General features: G+C 29.7%; 2 protein-coding genes across 2 annotated transcripts in view; both read left to right on the forward strand.

Moving 5' to 3' along the window:
• LOC113375191 (transcription elongation regulator 1-like) overlaps window positions 1-2,663 on the forward strand; it is a 4,439-nt gene extending 1,776 nt beyond the window's left edge. Inside the window, 7 exon segments of the mRNA XM_026615138.1 lie at window positions 452-578; window positions 637-665; window positions 832-1,161; window positions 1,575-1,667; window positions 1,670-1,867; window positions 2,231-2,400; window positions 2,484-2,663. Of these exon segments, the coding sequence (XP_026470923.1) occupies window positions 452-578; window positions 637-665; window positions 832-1,161; window positions 1,575-1,667; window positions 1,670-1,867; window positions 2,231-2,400; window positions 2,484-2,610 (1,074 nt within the window). The 3' untranslated portion in view covers window positions 2,611-2,663.
• A 2,509-nt stretch (window positions 2,664-5,172) lies between these two features.
• On the forward strand, window positions 5,173-19,734 carry LOC113377007 (brahma-associated protein of 60 kDa-like). Its single transcript, XM_026617161.1, has 8 exons — window positions 5,173-5,499; window positions 5,568-5,761; window positions 16,092-16,431; window positions 17,997-18,125; window positions 18,337-18,527; window positions 18,767-18,994; window positions 19,270-19,432; window positions 19,547-19,734. The coding sequence occupies exons 1-8, from the start codon at window positions 5,383-5,385 to the stop codon at window positions 19,700-19,702; spliced, it is 1,518 nt and encodes a 505-aa protein (XP_026472946.1). The 5' UTR covers window positions 5,173-5,382; the 3' UTR covers window positions 19,703-19,734.
• Window positions 19,735-21,064: the final 1,330 nt, after the last annotated feature.

Genomic DNA, 21,064 nt, shown 5'->3' on the forward strand with positions numbered 1-21,064 from the left:
TAATTTAGAATGGCTGAATGATGACACACATGAAGTGTCGACACTTATAATCAATAGGGAATGTTTTCCTTTTACCCATTTTTAATTCGAATATTTTGCAAATTATTCTATTTTAATATATTATATATATATATTATATAATATATATATATATAATAGAAATAGTAAAGTGAATATGGATGGCTGTTGATTATTTGTTATTATATATAAGGCTATAAAATAACATTTAAATTTATTAATATTAATAATTAACATACTCTTATTTTCAGCTTACATATAATTCTCTGATTTTCAGGTTTAATGAGAATTTTTTACAGCTAATATTGGATTTTTAGTAATTAGTGTTTTTAGTTTAAGTTTTTTAGTTTAATAAGATATTTTAAATGTGAATGCTCTTTTGCAAAAACGCCAGTATCGAAATATATTTTTTATTTCGCATTTCTTATTTTAGATTAAAAAGGACTTCCTGATGATGTTGAGAGAACATAAGGATATAGATAGGCACTCGAGATGGGCGGATGTCAAGAAGAAAGTAGAAAATGATCCACGATATAAAAATGCGGATTCATCAGCCACTCGTGAAGATTGGTTCAGAGATTATTGTAGGATACTCAAGATGAGCGTAAACGCGAAAAGGAGAAGGAAAAGGAGAAAAAGAGTCCAAGGTATTTTAAATTTTACAATTTGACTAAAATGAATGTTCTTCTTGCATTAAGCCACATCCTTCTGCTTTGCATGTGGCTGTGATAAAGTTTCTTTTCAATTATGCATTGGTTACCAAAATGTAATTGAATATGCTTATGGTTTCTATTTACTGATATTAACTTACAGGAGCGCAAAGAACGTAAGGATTCATCATCTAAACATGAAAATAAAAAAGAATCGGGTAAGAAGGATGAAAAAAATGTGAGTGCGGATTCAGCATCCGTATTATCTTCTGGGGAGCAACTGAGTGAAGGAGAGGGATCTCATAAGGAGCGCACACTAAGCAACAACAGTATGACTGAAGAGGAAGACGAAAAGCAAAAGGAAAGAGAAAAGAAAGCACGGGCAGAGCAGAGCATAAGAGAGAGGGAGAAGGAAGTGCAGAGAACTCTAGCTACTCACATGAGAGACAGGGACAAGGAGAGAGAACATCACAAGCGGGATGAAGCCGTGCAGGTGAGTGTAATTATAGTTTCAATATTACTTGCTATTATTATTTCTATAAGAATTGTATATCTCCTTTTAACAGTAGATTTTTTAAGCTGGTACCATAATCTGTATATTTGTTATAGTGATTTAGGCAGTTTTGTAAATAAACTATTTATGAATGAATATAAATATGTGTTAAGTATCTTCTGACAACCAGTAATGTAGCAATTTAAATTTATATACTATTTGTAGGAGAGATAATTAATATAGAGCTCGTAAACAATTTTTCCTCGGTACGGATTGGTGAACCAATCAACTTTACTAAAAAATGGAAAATAATGTAAATATTATATGGTACTATAATCAGTGTTTTTAATTGTGTATATTAACATTATTATATAAAATATAAGTTACATAATTAAGGTCTGTATAATTTTCAGCATTTTACGGCGCTTTTATCTGATTTGGTACGCACCGGTGAACCAACATGGCGTGAGGCAAAACGGCTTCTTCGTAAAGATCACCGATGGGATTTTTAGCTGATCTTCTTGATCGGGAAGAAAAGGAACGGCTATTTGATACGCATATGGAACAACTGAATAAGAAGAAACGTGATAAATTCCGTGAAATGCTTGATGATCTGCAGCAGGTAACATTAACTAGCAGTTGGAAGGAAGTGAAGAAGATAATCAAAGAAGATCCTAGATACACCAAGTTTTCTTCAAGTGAAAAGGTTTGTGTCATATTTGATTTGGTAAATTATATAAGGTTTTACTAAACATAGCTTTGAGAGATAATTCATGATTGATGCATGTTTTACTTCTATTCATTTTTCATTTTAATGTGAGCAGGCAGAATATACAGAAATATAATTAATGTTTTATTTCTTAGAATTTTAAAGCATTTAGTGCAACCTGCATATGCCTTTTGCTAGTTTATTTCAAAAAATATTTGCTTGTGTAAAAATAGGTATAGATTTGTAATGAAATCCAAGATGCCAAAATAAAACCATTTAAATTGTAATTTCATAACGTTTGTTGAATATATATATGGTGAACTTCAGTTAATTGATAAAAATATTGTCTTCTTTATAAAGTGTGAACGAGAGTTTAGAGACTATATGAAGGATAAACTTGGTCTTGCAAAGGTGGCTCTGAAGGAGCTGTTGCAAGAAACAAAACTTATAACACATAAATCATTAGCCACTGTGAAAGAAAATCCACAACATTTAACTGAAATTGAGAACCTATTAACCATGGATAAAAGGTAATTTTGATATTTAGTTGATTTGAGAATACTTGTATCAATAAAAATTTGATTAATTATTCAATCAATATTATTGTTTGCAGGTATTTAGTTTTAGAACATTTAGGTACTGAAAGGACTAATATAGTCATGAACTATTTAGAAGAACTTGACAAGAGGGGGCCGCCGCCTCCTCCTACAGCATCTGAACCTACACGAAGACTTAAGTAGATTTTACAAAGGCAATATTTAGTTGCATACAAATAATGTTTTTATAGTAAATATGAGCAAATTATTTTAATTGTGATCTTGATTAGAAAAATTGTAATTTTGGAAATTATTGATTTTTGTTTTTAAATATTGTATTTAAATAATATAATTTATATTATACATATTCTGTTTGCTTCTAACAGATCATGTAATAATTCAGTATAGGACATGAATGTACATTTGTTCTTCTATTATTTTTTTGTGGATATGATTTTTTCTATACTGAAAGAAGTCATAAAAAATCAAATTAAAACTATGTGATGTAATGTCTTTATTATCAAATATAAAATTTAATTTATTAATATTTGTAGAATGACTGGTGCAAAGAAACTTTCAGTTATGACCAATAAATGAATTGTCCATTTTCATGTGATTTTATTTTTATAAAAATGATTACTTGTTAAAAACTTCTTATTTTCATTGTTTTTTTCCATGGAAGTTGGAATCCGCTAAGAAGTGTGTAAAAATTCACCTGAAATTCTCAACTATTTCACCAAATCGTATATAAAAGAGTGATATATCTTGTGTCATCATCATTATTATATTGTCTAGGATCTTTATTGACGCTCCAAGCAAAAGGGTTCAAAATGAAAATGAATTATTTACTGAAGATACCAATGTTAATGACTACCATATTAGAAGCAGTTACAAGTATTAACAGTATGAGAAAGCCCATTTTGCAATGAGTATGGAACTAAATGATCGAGCTACCGGAGCTACATATTCTTCATTGTACACACACATATATATATATATATATAATATATATATTATATATTAACAAAGTCTAATAATCGGGCATAACATCAATAAAAAACATGAATTTCTTTCAAAAATTTATTTTAAATCCATACGTTTCGGCTATAATCCTAGCCTTCATTCAGTGGAAAAATTAGTAGATCTTAGTGTTAAATTGGAATTTAACCATTTTAACACTAAGATCTACTAATTTTTCCACTAAATGAAGGCTAGGATTAGAGCCGAAACGTATGGATTTAAAATAAATTTTTGAAAGAAATTCATGTTTTTTATTGATGTTATGCCCGATTATTAGACTTTGTTAATACATATGTCAACATCAAATTCAGAATCATACAAAATATATATATATATATATATATATATATATATATATATATTCAAACTTATGTGCTTGTACTTAACCGTAAACTTATATTCTAACCAATTCTAACTAATAATATCTAGTAATAATACTAATATCTAATATTGTCTAGGAATTCTAACATTGTCTAGGGCATAGATAAGATCTAAACATGATCAAGGGACTATTATTATGTCTAGGGATGGCAATTTTTGTGCGGCCCCATGATAATCAACAATCGCACTAATTATAATTTTCAATTTAAATAAATAAAATCATTTTTGTAAAGGCTAATACAAGGGGCTAATATAGAAGTCTGAATACTAAGTCAGCTCCAAACGAAAAAAATAGATATGAATAGATGTCGATATGATATTCTATGGATAGCGCTTGACAGATAACGACAAATAATTGTCAACGCAACGGACAACGGGAGACTAGCGGCTCCTCTATGGTTGAGTGGGCAACACTAGTTCACGAGTCACTCACCAGTCTATAAGTCCATATGCTTGTAATCGTGGGGAATTATGTCCGAAAAAATGTTCATATTACGATTATTTTGAAAAAAAAAAAGAATTTTCAAACAGTTTTAAAATACAAAGAAAAACATTTTTTTCAAAAAAGTCAATTTTTTTCAAAAATTTCAAGATTCTCAAAAATCTAATTTTTTCAAAGTTTTCAAAAATATTAAAGCTTTTAAAAGTTTGGAATTACGGTACGAGAAGTTTCATCAAATTGCCTTAAGGCGCGATGCCACGCACCACTAGTTTTTCCAGATTTGTTGCGGCCCAGTCATAGACCTTATACAATACATTGTACAAGGTCTATGGGCCCAGTGCTTTGTATATTCCTAAATTTTGGCCCAAAGAGTAATTTAGGTTGGATATCGCAAATAGGTGGTAAACACGGGCGCTTTGAAATTACATCAATTTTAATTCTTTCAGCACTTCATAGAGGTCACCACCAACCGTAACACGTAAATTTACCCTTAGTTTTAATTATATAAATATATATATATATATATATGTATATTATATATATATATATATATATATATATATATATATATAACATGTCATAAAAAAGATATGAAGAGAAAAAATTAAATATTTTTTTATTCAAAAAAGATATGTTTCAATATACATAATTGCTACTTAAAAAAAGTGATATAATTGCTACTTAAACCTTTAAAGTACGTGTTCTATATCTAGAGAGACTGTTCAAAACAAACACTGAATTTGAAGCACATTAGTGTCATCTGTTATATGCTGAAAACACTCATACAAAATAAATCGTATTTGTTCTATGTTTACCCCCCATGTTGACAGCGACGGCCATCTCACAGCTCATTTTAACACCAACAAAAAAGCATTTTTCACATCAGGCAAGACTAACACTGTCGACATTTTGGAGTCAAGCAAAAACTATATAGACGCCAAAATGCCTAGTTTTAAGTTTTAATATTCGTGTTTATCCAACTTCAAAGAATATCGTTATTATACAACTGCAAAATCATTTCGATGTATTATTAGTTTATAAGGTTATGCATTTTTACCTATTTTAATTATGAATTGTGAAAATCATTGATACCGTTTAAGGTATTTTTCTGAATGCATTTAAGTTAAGTTATTATGGCGCAAAGATTTCCTGTTGCGGGAGTGACAGCCAATACAGCCAGTCCTACACAAAATAGATATCCACCTCCACAAAATTCAAACATTCGTCAATATGCAGGGCCAAACTTTCCAGTAAGATTAACAAGTAATTTTGTAACAAGTTGTATGAATTTTTATTGATAGTTCTGACATTTATATAGCAAAGAACAAGTTTTACTCCGCCCCCAGCTGTAGGGCCAAGTGGTCCGACAAACAATGCTGGCAATTCTGTAATGCAAAGAGCAGCACCATCTCCGTATCAAAGTAATGTAAGGTCTGGTGCAATTTCAAATTCTTCCGGAGGGAAAAGATCAAATGATAGCAGGAACACACTAGCCCAAGCACAACCAAAATCGTAAGTAATCAATGAGTCACAATGTTACAGCTATTAAAATGAATTAAAAATATTGTTATCGTATATGTTGTGTATTACGAATTACTAAGTATCTAAGTAGCAGTTTTGTTATAATCATTGTACATTATGTTTATATATTACTAGCGGTACCTGATTATATATATATAAATAAACAAAAATGTGATTTTGTTTACATCTAGTTAAGGTATGAAATAGCGCACATATTTTTAGTGATTGTTGATTATTGAGCTGTAGTGGATGCATCTTTGAGTGAAATATCTCATACTGTATCCCAATATATAATATGAGCTTATAAGAAAATCAGCAGTAATTAAACTGCAAAAACCAAACAGCAAACATCATAGCCCATGACATATATCAGCCACCAATTATCAATATAAGTTCAAAATATTTTCTAGTTATTGCCTAAATATAAAAATATGTTTATTTGCTTTTTTTTCTTAAAATTTCACCCAAAAACACATCCAAATTCTCATTTTTAATTAATGTTCAATATTTTTTAAACTAAAAGTAACATTATTCACCCAATGCCAAATACATTTTTTTTTTTTTTTTTTTTTTTTTGTTACAATTTATTTTTGTTAATCAAGACATTATTGTCTTATTTACAAAATTGATATGAGCAAAAAAATAATTCAAAAATACAAAAAAATGCAATAAATTGAATATAAAATGAAAAAAAGTTAAAATAAAAATAAAATACAAACAGTAATACAAAAATAATAACATAAATGAACTATGACGTGATGATGTATGCCGCGTACTACGTCAGGGCGCGTGCAGACATTGGGCTAGGTGTTTGGTAGATCGGAAGGCCATTTCTTGCTCAATCTTCTTAATGGTCTGTGAATCGCTTGAATAGTAGGATTTGTATGCTGGATTAATTTATTGTTTAAAGATGAACTTCTAATCTTGATCATTTCGTTGACTGTTGAGATTTTCAAATCCTTATGTAGGCAAAAGTTTGAAATATACCCAGGCGCATTAGTAAGGATACGCAGAATTTTGTTCTGGTACCTTTGAATGACAAATTTTATGAGCACTTTTTAACAAAGATACCTATATATTCATCAGTACAATGGCAATTTATCTTTTGTGAATTTGTGCGGTTTTTGTTAGTGTTTATAAGATTGATTTTGTAAAATATTGTTTGATTTTTGGCCTATATTTTCATAAAATAAACTAACTAGAATATGATGTTGAAAAAAAAAAGAAAATTGAAACAATTTTGTAATAGTTACACATTACTTTCTCTTACTCCAAAATGTATCAAAAAAAGAGTAATTATTCTTGGCATTTTTTATATATATTATCAAAAAATTTGACATTAAGACGGTTAATATAATTTATTTATTATCACTTTTATTTATTACACCTTTGCAACTGTAAAGGTTCACTTGTTTTTTTTTACCCGAACCGCATCTATGTCATCGACATACATTTCATAACTTTATTTACTGTTGTTTGAGTGCATATACATTAAGGATCTAGAAAAACGATGTATTGCGTTCTTCGTTGGTGGTTCGTTTCGTTATAGTTAATTACTTTCTTATTAGCGTTATTCGAAAGCTTATTGTTTTTTCTTTTAGTATTGCAAATATTGTTCAAATCAAATTTGTGGAACGCATTGAAAAATTGAACAAACCAGAGCCAGTACACCCGCGCGTAACGCTAAAGCCGGCCACAGACGTAACTGTATACTTGTGCAACTGAATGAATGCGCAACCAGGCGTATTTTCACAGCGCCCACAGACGGTTCAAGTTTATGTTCAAGTACTTGCGCAAGCACATCCACAAATGTCAAATAATAAATGTCAAAACATAACCTAAAAATATATCTTTTTTTATTAATTTATATATTTACTGCATCAGAAGAGAATTCAAAGTGTTCATAGGGCTAATTTTATAACTTTTAATTGTCGATAACTTCATAAACTTGCATTATGAATTCGCTACAAAGTAAAATAGAAACGAGATATGTGCTGCCACACGCGGCCAACGAATGAACTTGCCGACTTGAACGATTGCGCAATTAAAATAATTGAAAAGTGCTCATGCCAACTCGCTTGCACCAGTCTATCAAGTTGCGCAAAAAACACCCCACAGACGCTACAGAATACATGTGCAAGTCGCAGGTTGCGCAGTTATACAGTTACGTCTGTGGCCGGCTTAATAGTAGTACCCCGCATCAGGCACTGCTTCCCGTCCGAACAAATTCTATGCGGGGTATTATAAATATACAAATTGTTAACATATCACGAAAAAATTAATATATAAAATATACTGGGTGACCATATATTTTTAACATAATATATATATTCCCATTATGCATTTTCGTCCTTTTATAATATGTACATATAAAAATTAAACCTTCTAATTTTATTGCACATTTTGGCAAATTTTTACTGATTGACGTTTACTGATCTGAAACATCATATACTTTATATATTTCATATATTTCGTAAACAGGATTAGACTCATTGCAGTAAAGAAATTTTCTTAATTGCATTAATTACAGTAGAACCGTGTCTGGCAGTGCGTGCACCGCACGCAGGCGGCCAAATTAAAAAAAGAACAAATTCGAAGGCGGCCGTAATAAAAAGCGGTCGTATTGAAAGTCCACTGAATTAAAAGGCGGTTCAACTGAAAGACCGCTGGATTAAGAGGCGGCCAAACTAAAAGTCCGCTGGATTCGTTTGCAGCCGTATTGAAAGTCCGCTGAGTTAAAAGACGACCGTTTCAAAATCAGTCAAAGGCGGCCGTATTAAAGGCGAGATCGAATTAAAAAGCGGCGAATGAAAGCTTTGTTTCCAAATCATTAATGAGTGTATAAACTTGGTGTAAGTGGCAACTTTGCCTTAAAGCAAGATGTATGATTTTTGTAACATGTATAAATAATCGACTTAACTATAAAAAATATATTAATTCATGAGTTCATTGCAATTTGAAAAGCTATCGCAGATTATTCAATTTTGTACAAATTTTCTAAACGTGTTAGTTATTTTTTATAAATGGTTTAAAAATTAAATATTATTGAACAAGAAATAAACGTGTAATATGTTCATTAAGAACAGGATTCAAAATCGCAAAAAAAAATGGTTAATCAGTAACTGAGAAACGACTCGACCGATCAGCACGATTCTCAAGTTGTTTCTTTGTAATCGTTTTTGAGTTTTTAAAATCGTTCACGAATTTAGGCTATAACATGGTCGAAAAATTTGACGCTTTTTTGACGATTCTAAAAAAAACGGCTGGGCCGATCGTGAGGCAAAATTAAGCAACACGAGTGCTTATTGAATTTCATCGAATTTTCAAAAAGGGTTGCGCATTTCTAAGGAAACGTCGATGAAATTTTACCTCACGTAAAAAAGTGCTGTTCATTTTTTCAAACTTTGATAATATTTTGAAAATTAAAACGACTTGTCGTAGGGTCGAAATATTTAGTTATATTTGAGATCATGATATATAGCCATAAAAGTTCTATAAATATCATCGTAAAAAATATTTGACAATTAAATACGAAGAAACAATTAGATCTCTTAAAACTAATCAGCACGATTCCCAAATTATATCTTTCAAACAGTTTCTGAATGTTTAAAAACGATGCACGATTTTTGGGTAAAACGTGTACGAAAACTTGTACACTTTTTTGTTGATTAGAAACGGCTTGGACAATTGTTTTACAAAACTGACAGACAGTAGTCGTTATCTAGTTACATCAGATGACTTTTAAATTTTTGAAATTGATTTAACCGTTTTTCAAAAATCGGCTCATCTACACACTTTTTTTCAAATTTGATCTCAAACGATTCAGAATGACTAGAAACGTAGAAAAACCACAAAAGTTACACATACACAGGCACGGCCTTGAATTACAATAAAATACAAAACTAAAACTATACTAAGTCTAACACTAATATTATGTAATGCAACTCACAATAGCTTGAAGAAAAAATATACTTATAATAGTATGACAGACCATCTAAGAAGGCCTGATAATAGAATGTTCAGTATTCAAATAGGTAGATATCTTGAGATATTTGCAAAAAAAAAATCTTTGAAATTCTAGTTTCGAATGTTTATGCTAGCGATTTGATTGTATTCAAGATTACATTACATTATCAAGTTTAGTGCATCTCAGTTTTCTCGTTACTATTATATTTACAAATAAAGTGACCTTACGTCCCCGCCGGCACAGTCCCAGATTGCCAGCTTTCGAAAAGTATTGGTTTAAATTGAATCTTTGTAATTACTTCATAATAAAATTACAACTACGCAACAAATATCTGAAAATGATACATAATGTTACAAGACATGCTTATATATATCAATACGTTATGAATGGCAATATTGCCGAATACAAAATTCCGGATAAAATAGCCTTTCACATTAATAATTTTAACTTTTATATTCAACTTCACGAAAATTTAATACAACTTTAAAATTACAAGAAAATGTCTCAACGTCGAACAACAAATCTAAAAAGCTTATATATACACACACAAGATGTCCCAGATCTTGACGCCAAGCCGAAACAGGGTGATAGTCTTAACGAACAAATGTTATTTTTTTAAGTTAATTATGAAGAAAATTAAACAGAATTTTAATACAAGGCTAAACAAAGCGAAAAAAACATCTTGATCGAAAAATATAAAATATTTTATTTATATATAAAATATTATAACATCATAAGTTGGAGAATAGTATAATATAACATAATCGAATAATGTAAGTCAGCAATTCTGAATTAAAAAGGATAATTTAAAAAAAAAAAACTTCTTTTTTATTTATTGTATCCTTAAATATGGTTTGAAAATAACAAGTACTATGTTATTTGCCATAAAAACAACACCCTCATCCCGCCCCGGATTATCACAACTAAAAATTGTCGCCCCGGTTTTGACTTAAAAAAAATGTGGTCACCTTATCAAGCAAATATTTATTCATTGTTTGCCTAATAAGCGATTTACACCAGAACTTCAAAATTTGGAAAATGTATCAAAATTATAAATGCATATATAATATTACTAACATTACGAATTTACGACATAAATTAGTCGAGATTGGGCTATGGTTTTCTCAGCATTTTATTTCAAAGTTCGAATCCCGTAGTGTTGACAATCATTACTGTATCAGTTCATTATTGTATTTTCACCATTTAATTTAATAGGCTCATTGGCAGTGTTTGTATTAGAGATGGTAACTCACTCCGGAGTAATTACTCCGATACAACTCCTCCTCGGAGTGAATCCGAGCGGAGTTGTGTCGGAGATTTTGTTATATCCGACTTTCTTAACTGGTATTAAATCTGTTAACTCGTGCAGACATTTACAGATTTGCTTTGAGAAGAAAGCGGTCGCTTTCTCGTCTCACAGGCAGTTTTATGACCTTTTAGGTATAAGAGTCAAAATAATGCCATTTGTATTTTCCAAAAAATACAAAAATATCACTTCTAAGATACATAATAATGAAATTGTGTTCAAGTGTGAATAGCTCAAATGTATAATTTATTGAATAGTAAGGATTCATATTTCTAACTACGACAATATTTGGCTGTAAATGACGGCAATCGGGAATATACATACCGAAAAATACACGAAACGAAATACATTTAATATGGTTTTTCCATAGCCTGAAATAACAATACTATAGAGCAAAATTTATCAGTGATATCAATAGTATTTAACCCTCCGTCGGGCGCAGTCCAAATATGTACAGAATCGGGCGCAGTGTATCTCGCAGATACAGATTATAAGTATATTGACAGAAGGCTTATAGTTTTATATATTTTTATTTAATTTGCGTTTTTACAATGCTGAATATGTATATCATCTGTAAACAAAAACAAAATATATATTAGAACAATATTATTTTCATGATATAGCAAAATATAAAAATCCGTACATGCGCTCAAAATGCTAGACGCACAAACCTTTCTTTTTCTGAAATGAATAATTTAATTAATTATATTAAAAAAATTGTCAGATTATATTGGAATGCTTATACAAAGACTATATAAACAATTAGGATAGTAAAAACTTATTGTTAGTGTTTTTGTCATTTTGTACGTCAAATAGAATTTGGCTTAGTGCGTTTTTTTAAACAAAATTGTTACTGGTAAAATATGCGAAGTTCAAAGACAATGTAATATGGACGAATAAATAGTAGATATAAAATAACGAGGCTACTGAGATCTGGAGGTCTCGATGACATCAAATTATGAAGAAACATGCTAAAATGCTGGCCCTGTATCTGTCAGATCGACTGCGCCCGACGGAGGGTTAAGCAGCAAAAATATTTAGTATTATTACTTTCACAGAATTATATAATTGTGTAAAAGTAATAATATGCTAATCGAACTACCAGATATAATACGAATTCTCGAATTAAAATAGCAGAAGAAAAATTTAGAAAGCAGAAGTATTATTATTTGATGAAAATTTTATGTTTTGCTTTTATTACAAAGTTTACTACATTATTTTTATATAAAATTAATCCAAAAAATCAATTATTTTGTCATCAAAAGAAACTAAATTGATTTTGATTATCAAGTTTTGCGTTTTTACTTTGTTCAACACTGCTAGAATTACGAGTCATTGAGTCGATCATTTGGTCGAACGAAAAATTTTACAATCCGTCATTTATTTGTGATTTTTTTAGAAAAATTATTTTATTAACTTCCCGTAGGGTAAGTTATAGTAATCGCAAAAAAATCGAAAATGAAAATTTTTATATATCTTTACGTTTCAGAGGTTTTTGAACATTTTGGCATACCTTAGAAAAAATGGATGTATGTGTGTGTGTGTGTGTGTGTGTATGTGTGTGTGTATGTATGTACGTGTGTGTATGTATGTGCGGATACAAATTTTCGTCGACGATCTCGGGAACACGGATCAACCGATTTGAATAATTCAAAAAACATTCGATTCGTATTGATAAGGAAACGTGCTGATTAGTTTTTGGCGAAGGCAGGTCTAGCCGTTCCAAAGATACGGGGCAAAAAGTGCCAAAAACGGTACCTTCGTTTTTAAGAGAACGAAACGTCCGATTTGAATAATTCAAAAAACATTTTACTTGTATTGACAAGATGTAGAATTGATCAAATTTTCATGAAGGCAGGTCTAGCGGTTTCGGAGATCTAATGAAAAAGGTAAAAAAAATGCCATTTGGCGGTTAAAAATGATCATTAGACATATGCACATCAAATTATCAGATATTTTATAGAGATTTTAACAATAAGTATATTTTTTTTTACATTTCTATGGGTTCCGTACCAATGCTTATGCGTTAGACGGCGGCGCGGCATTTGCGAGCTTTGACATTTTGTCTCTAATGCAGTTCAAGCAGTGCGATTGCTTTGAAAAAAAGTTCAGAATTTCCAAAATATGTCAAAACGAAGAAAACCTTTTTTTTTCAAAAAATTTTTTTGTTTTCAAAAAAAAATTTTTTTTCTCAAAAAAAAATTTTTTTTTCAAATAAATTTTTTTTTTCAAAAAAAAAGTAATTTTTTGTCAAATTTATAGTTTCTCAAAAATCTATTTTTTTTAAGTAAATTTTTTTCAAAAGTGTTAATCGATTTTAAAAAAAATAAGTTTTGGTACGGGAAGTTCCAGCAATTTGCCTTAAGGCACAATGCCCTAATTGCCTTAAGACAGAATTCCACTTACAGCTAGTTTGATATTTATTCATGAAATTTCATTTTAAGTAATTCATGGGATTTGACAAATCCTTAGATACATAAACAACGCACTATAGAACACATTTGTTTCGAGTATTTCGGTTTCAAAGTTGTTGGAGTCGTGGAGTTGTTAAGCGGATATTAACTCCTTCCTGAAGCGGAGTCAAATTCTAACCGATTCGGATATGATAAGTCCATCTCTAGTTTGTATTATACTTACTGAAAATTTTATTACTCAAGCACGTCAAATGTGTTCCGAATAAAAGTTCTACTTAATAAAACAAAACCATATTGCTTAGTATTATTCATTTTATTTATTAATTTTATTATTATTATTTGCGTTTATTAACTTCCCGTAGGGTAAGTTATTATAATGGGCCGAAAATCGAAATTGAAAATTTTTACATTTCTCGACGTTTTGAAGGTTTTTGAACATTTTGGCATACCTCAGAAACAAAGGATGTGTGTGTGAGTGAGTGTGGATGTATGTGTGGATACAATTTTTTGTCTACGTTTTCGGGCGCACGGATCGACCGATTTGAATGGTTCAAACAACGTTCGATTCCTATTGATAGGGAGATGTGCTGATTAGTTTTTGGCAAAGGCAGGTCCAGCGGTTTCGGAGATACAGAGCTAAATGTGCAAAAAATGGCAGTTTTTAAGAGAACTAAGCGTCCGATTTGAATGATTCCGAAAACTTTCTGCTTGTTTTAACAAAGTAATTGATTTTGGAAAAAAAAAATTTTTGCTTAAAAAATTTTTTTTTTTTTAATTTTTTCCAAAAAATTTTTTTTTGTATATCGAAAATAATACAGATATTTATTTTAATTCTGTACTAATATACTTTAAACAAATAATTTCAATTTTACAATTTAGTTTATATAATTCTTATAAATATTCGCCAATGTTACAATATTTATAATAATCTATTTTAAAACATTTAATATTCCTCGATCATTTCGTTACGGAACGGGAAGTTCCAGCAATTTGCCTTAAGGCACGATACCATACACCCCACTAGTTTTATATTAAATTATCATACTACGGATATCATTTTAATGTAAGGTAAACGTACAATATTACGGGTTGCTAAGGAACGTTTGACTTTAAAGACGAAGTTTAGAGAAAATAGGAAAGTGGACGAACTAAATCTGTTTAATTTTATTAATTAGACCTTTAAGATTATTATAAAACAAGATTTTTTGTCGTCGAACGTCATTTATAGAAATAATCCGTATTTTGCTGAACCACGCGTTTGTCCCTAATTCCGTGATAAAATTGTGCTCGCGAATATAATGCGGGGAGTCGTGGAAAGCTTTTTCCAGGGTTTTGGGTGAATATTTAATTGGAGCCATCGTTCTTTCAAAAACTGAAAGACTGATTTAAAATCATACCCAAATAAGTTTACTGATATTGAATGTAATTTTAATAATATTTAATAAACTGTATTAGACTATTAGAAAGTTACTGCATTGAAGAGTATCCTCGGCAACTTATTTTCGAGTAATTGCAATTCATATTGATTTAATAACTTACGATGTATGTTCGTTTTAATAATATGTAAGGTTATATAATGGTTATATTATATTCCAAAAGCTTAATCGGATTAAAACTTTCGTGTTTACTGGAATGTCCCTAGATCTCTGCATACATGCATACATACCAGCGCCGTAGTGAATCCGCGGCCCTATAAGTACCGTGCGCTATACGGGGTATACCTGTATTTTTATTCAATTTATATAAGAGAAATAATTGATCATAGATGAAAAGGTAGAAATAAATGATTCTCTCATTACTACAATGTTCTAGGTATATTGGAACAATGCAAATAAGTGGGGTAAATCGTGTACTTTCTTACGAAACAGTAGTCATTTCAAACTCAATTACTAGGGTTAATAATTTAAAAAAACATATACCGTAATTACGTTACAGTATTCTGTAGTCATTAACAAACTTAATAACACCAGAAACACCGCCGAATTTAAGAACAGAAGAAAATAAAAGATACTCACGGAATTACATTCACTGGTTCAGTTGTGTGTACCTAATTGCGGGAGTCATGAAATTGACAATTTCTTGACAAATATATGCTCGATTATCTATAAAACTAATCTCTTATTATTACTGATCAAAAATTCCACACATTTGAATCGATTAAGCTTATCGGAATCGAATAAAAACCTTAAGCAATGGAACCGTCACATAACCTAACTCGCTAACAAGCTAGTACGAAATGGCTATCGGGTTACAACCGATGCTTTCAAAAGCTTTTTACGGCTTTAAAAACTAATATTTAAATTCGAAAATCGTACTATTTTATTACGATTCAAATTATAATTGATGTGCTATTGAATAAAATTATTATTTATTGACCGTTTTCTTATTTTGCGATCAAAATGAAAGACTCCCCTAATAATGTACTATCCCGGAATAGTGTACATATACCTTAAATACTATCCTGTATTTTGCCTTCTTTTTATTTAAATTTGTTATTGTTCATTATTGTTACTACATGTTAAATTATTTAACAGTTGTAACAAATATTGTAATTAAAAAAAATGTTTAGTATGACATATACTGGATTTTTTTTAAACATATTTTTATTAATGCAATACATTTATTGCTTTTTAGGGATTTCTCTCACAATGCAGCTAAAAAAAAGAAAAAACTAGCTGATAAAATTCTGCCGCAGAAAGTTAGAGATTTAGTGCCTGAATCACAGGCATATATGGATCTCCTTGCATTTGAAAGAAAGTTAGATGCAACAATTATGAGAAAACGATTAGATATTCAAGAAGCATTGAAAAGGCCAATGAAACAGAAACGAAAGTTGAGAATATTTATATCTAACACCTTTTATCCTTGCAAAGATGTAAATGAAGGTGTGGAAGGTGGCGATGGTACAGTCGCCTCTTGGGAGTTACGAGTTGAAGGTCGTCTATTGGAAGATACAAAGAGTGATCCTAACAAGGTATTTTATATATTGTATGTGCGCGCATATGTGTATGTATATATGATTGTCTATGTGCCCATATTTTTCAACATATGGGTCATTCTTTTACAAATCGCACGGATTTTGGGAAAAATAAAATGTCACATTTTACAATTGTCTGAACTTTTTTTTACAGATATTATACATAAAATCATCTGATACGTATTTCAGGATTTTGCTGAAAAAAGAAGAAAAAATATGATTTTTTTTTCATTCGATTCAAGTTGGAGGAAGTGTAGGTAAAACCTTTCTAAAAACATTTAAGGATTTTTATTGTTAAGAAAATAGACTAAACTATTTTTTTTTTTATTAATTATTATAAAGTTCACTTCTGTATGAGTAACATAAAATAAAAATAATACTGATCCGATAAGTACAACTGAAGATATATAATTTAGGATGTTTTTAGAAATTGAGCAAATCATCCATTTTTTTACCGTAAATATTTTCGTAAAAAAAATTTTTCAGCAAAATCCTGAAATACGTGTCTAAAATACGGCCCTACGACAAGTCGTTTAATTTTAAAAATTTATCAAAGTTTGCAAAAATTAGTATCGTTTTTTTGGCGTTTGTCAAAATTAGACCTTTTATCGACGTTTGCTCAAAAACACCTGAACCGATTTCAGAAATTTAAAAACCATTTGATGTTTCTCAATGAGGACTATCGCTTGTCAGTTTTGTGCGACAATCGGCCGAGCCGTTCCTTAGAAATTTGGATAAAAGTATTAAACTTTTCGTCCACATTTAAGCTCATACTATCGAATCGATATTAACCCTTTCGACTCGGATGCCGCCGCACCGGCGGCATGGTCATTTTACCGTTGCGCTCGAATGCCGCCGCAGCGGCGGCATGATACGTTGTACCGTTCCACTCGGATGCCGCCACTCCGGCGGCAAATCGTGTCGTCGCGAACTAAACTTACAACATGTGATTTTTTTTTTCATATTTCTGAAATTAATTCACTATTAAGTTCATTTCAAAATCCGATACAAAAAAAATTCCGAGTTGAGAGATATAATATACCGAGCGCAGCGCACCGTCGAGCAGTCAGGCTCCCGAGTGGAAAGTGTTAAAAAATCAAAAACTGTTCTGATGATAAACTGATATATATCATGGTGATATAGAACTTACTGAAGTATTACGGCCTTACGACAAGTAGTTTAATTTTAAAAATTTATCAAAGCTTGGGAAAATGAGTAGTTTTTTTGACATTTGTTAAAATTAAAATTAGATGATTTACTTGGTATAACCATAGAGTACTTCGTCGTACTAAACCATTAAAGTTCTACGGAAACTGATTCAATTATAAAAAAAATTATTCATTTTTGAAAATTTGTTTTTAAAAAATATTCCGAGTTGACGTGATTGTTCGTTTTCAATTATGTGTAATAAATCCACTCAGAATGCTTATAATCGCTCATAAATTATTTTGTATTAAGTTGTTTATTTACACATATCGGGAAGTTTATGTAACTTGCCTCAAGGCAAAATACCAATACTAAGTAGTTCGATTTTATTTCTCAAACTACATATATACTTTTAGGTTAAACGCAAGTTTTCATCATTTTTCAAATCCTTAGTGATAGAGCTTGACAAAGAGTTGTATGGGCCTGATAATCATCTCGTTGAATGGCATAGAACTTTACAAACTCAAGAAACTGATGGATTTCAAGTGGGTATATAGTTTTATTATATTTTATTATATTATAATTCTATTTTTTCTTTTATTTGTGTATATTATATATACACACATATGTATATATATATATTTATATATATATATATGTGTGTGTGTGTGTTTGTGTGTGTGTGCTTAAAATTGTAATTTTTTTATTGATAACATATATGTATTTAAAATTATTTGCTTATATATTCTCTTGTAGGTTAAACGTCCTGGTGATCGCAATGTACGTTGTACGATTCTATTGTTACTGGACTATCAACCTCTCCAATTTAAATTGGATCCTCGTTTAGCACGATTATTAGGGGTTCATACTCAAACGCGTCCTGTTATTATATCAGCATTATGGCAGTATATAAAAACGCACAAATTGCAAGATTCTCATGAAAGGGAGTGAGTATTTAATTATAGTTAATAAATTTATTATATTAAGAACTTTTAAAAAAATAATTAAGGTGATTAAAGTGAACATTTCTTTTTTCTAAAAGTATATATATATATATCTATATATATATATATATATATATATATATATATATATATATATATATATATATATATATATATATATAGGTAAATATTTTCATGAAAGTGTAGAGAACACCATTACTAATGTTTTTATATTTATTTAGGTATATTGTTTGTGATAAATATTTAGAGCAAATATTTGCATGTCAAAAAATGAAGTTTGCTGAAATTCCACAGCGTTTAAATCCACTCTTGCATCCGCCAGATCCGATTGTTATAAATCATGTTATATCAGTTGAAGGAGGTGCTGAGAGCAAGCAAACTGCTTGTTATGATATTGATGTTGAAGTTGATGATACTTTAAAAACTCAAATGAATAATTTTCTTTTAAGGTACTTTAATGTTTATTATTATGTTGTGAGGAATTTTTAAAGATAATTAATTTAAAGTTAAATCTAATTTCTTGCATTTGAAAAAGCATCAATGCATTTTATACATCTTCATACAGATGCCACCAATTTTTTGCGCTATCTTATTGTATATTTGATGAAATGATGATGGTGCTAATAAATGACCATACAAAATATTTAATATTACATAATTATAATTGATTGTGTATTTTATTTATTCAAGCATCTTTTTTATTCTTGTATTATTTACATTGCAGTACTGCTAGCCAGCAGGAAATTCAAGGTTTAGATGGAAAAATACATGAAACAGTAGATACTATTAATCAATTAAAAACTAACAGAGAGTTCTTTTTAAGTTTTTCTCAAGATCCACAGCAGTTTATTAACAAATGGATAGTGAGTCAAACCAGAGATCTCAAGGTAATATATTGTAACTATGCAATTGAGCTAATGTTTTCAAAATGTAATGTTATTTCGTATAAAAATTTATATAACCCTCTGAATGTTTATACAAATATTTGTTTCAATCTTAAGACAATGACAGACATTGTTGGAAACCCTGAGGAGGAACGAAGAGCTGAATTTTACTATCAATCATGGACCACAGAGGCAGTCAGTCGGTACTTCTATACTAAGGTTCAACAGAAACGAGCTGAGCTGGAACAAGCTCTTGGTATTAGAAACCCATAGTTTGACATAGTAAAATTCAAACATAGTTATGAATATAAGAAATTAATTTTAAGAAATTTTAATTTTAATTTTTATTTTAAAATATTTTACCAATCATTTTATCATATTTTTATGACAATATTATGTATAAATGTGTTTTATGGAGCTTGATAATTGTAAATAATACTTGAAATGGATTCAAAATATAAGTAGAAATTATGTAGTTCAGTAATTTTAATAGTATTCAATTTACATTATATTACATACATTATATATATATATATATATATATATATATATATATATATATATATATATATATAAATTTCCAAATTAATATCTATTATCCACTCAGAATATATATATATATATATATATATATATATATATATATATATATATATATAGGCCTCGGACACTATAGCTATAAGTTTGTTTGCAAAAATACCTTCACTTTTTCTACATTTTTGTTTCTATTCATAAAAAATTTTTTTTTTGATTATTGACGGGTTAGAGTATCAATGTTAGTGGTAACTTTTATGACGTGTAGTGGTAACTTTTATGACACTGATGATGACATTAAATTTTATGTCAAAACATTTGGAATTAAAATTTATTTATAAATCTGTTTTTTTATTTATTGCCTCATATATATATATATATATATATATATATATATATATATATATATATATAATGCTACATTCATATTTTAGATTTTAAATTATAGTACACTGATGATGAGACAAACCTAGACACGAAACGTTTGTAAAATTAATATTATTCAATAAATTAGTGCAAAAAAGAGTGATGTTTGTTCATATTTCTAAATTAACCCTTACGGGACCGATTTCAAAACAATCTACTCTAAACTTGATTTCATTGTGTATGTTATGCAATTTGTTTGATAAAAATTTGTGGTCATTGAAGGACATAGTTTAATAATATCAATTTATTTTTGATCATCTCATAAGAATGGTAACATTTAAAACAATATTTAAAACCTGCATGGCGGGTTGATTTTGACATGTTTCACAATAAACTGTTCACCGCCCTCTTCCTGGTGCTTTTCTGTCAGAACAGACAATAGACAATAAACTGATCAGTCAGTATATTGTCTGAGAACAATATAGATGGAAATGTTTGAAATTTTCAAAAATCACCACTCAACTGTTTTACAAGACTTTTGACAAAAATGTGGTGGGACACTACACATTCTTTAATATTCTATTTAAATTACATTTAATTTTTGAAAATGCAAAAAACACCAACTATCACTTGCAGAGCTTGACACAGCACTAAAACATGTGAAACATACAGAAATATTTTAAACAAATCTTAAGTATCGAGATGAAGAGACAGGATGAGTATTGTTATAATGTA

The sequence above is a fragment of the Ctenocephalides felis genome, unplaced genomic scaffold (assembly GCF_003426905.1).
Source record: "Ctenocephalides felis isolate EL2017-DRISC unplaced genomic scaffold, ASM342690v1 CF-g0.4_SCAFFOLD_01886, whole genome shotgun sequence".
Taxonomy (NCBI): Eukaryota; Metazoa; Arthropoda; class Insecta; order Siphonaptera; family Pulicidae; genus Ctenocephalides; species Ctenocephalides felis.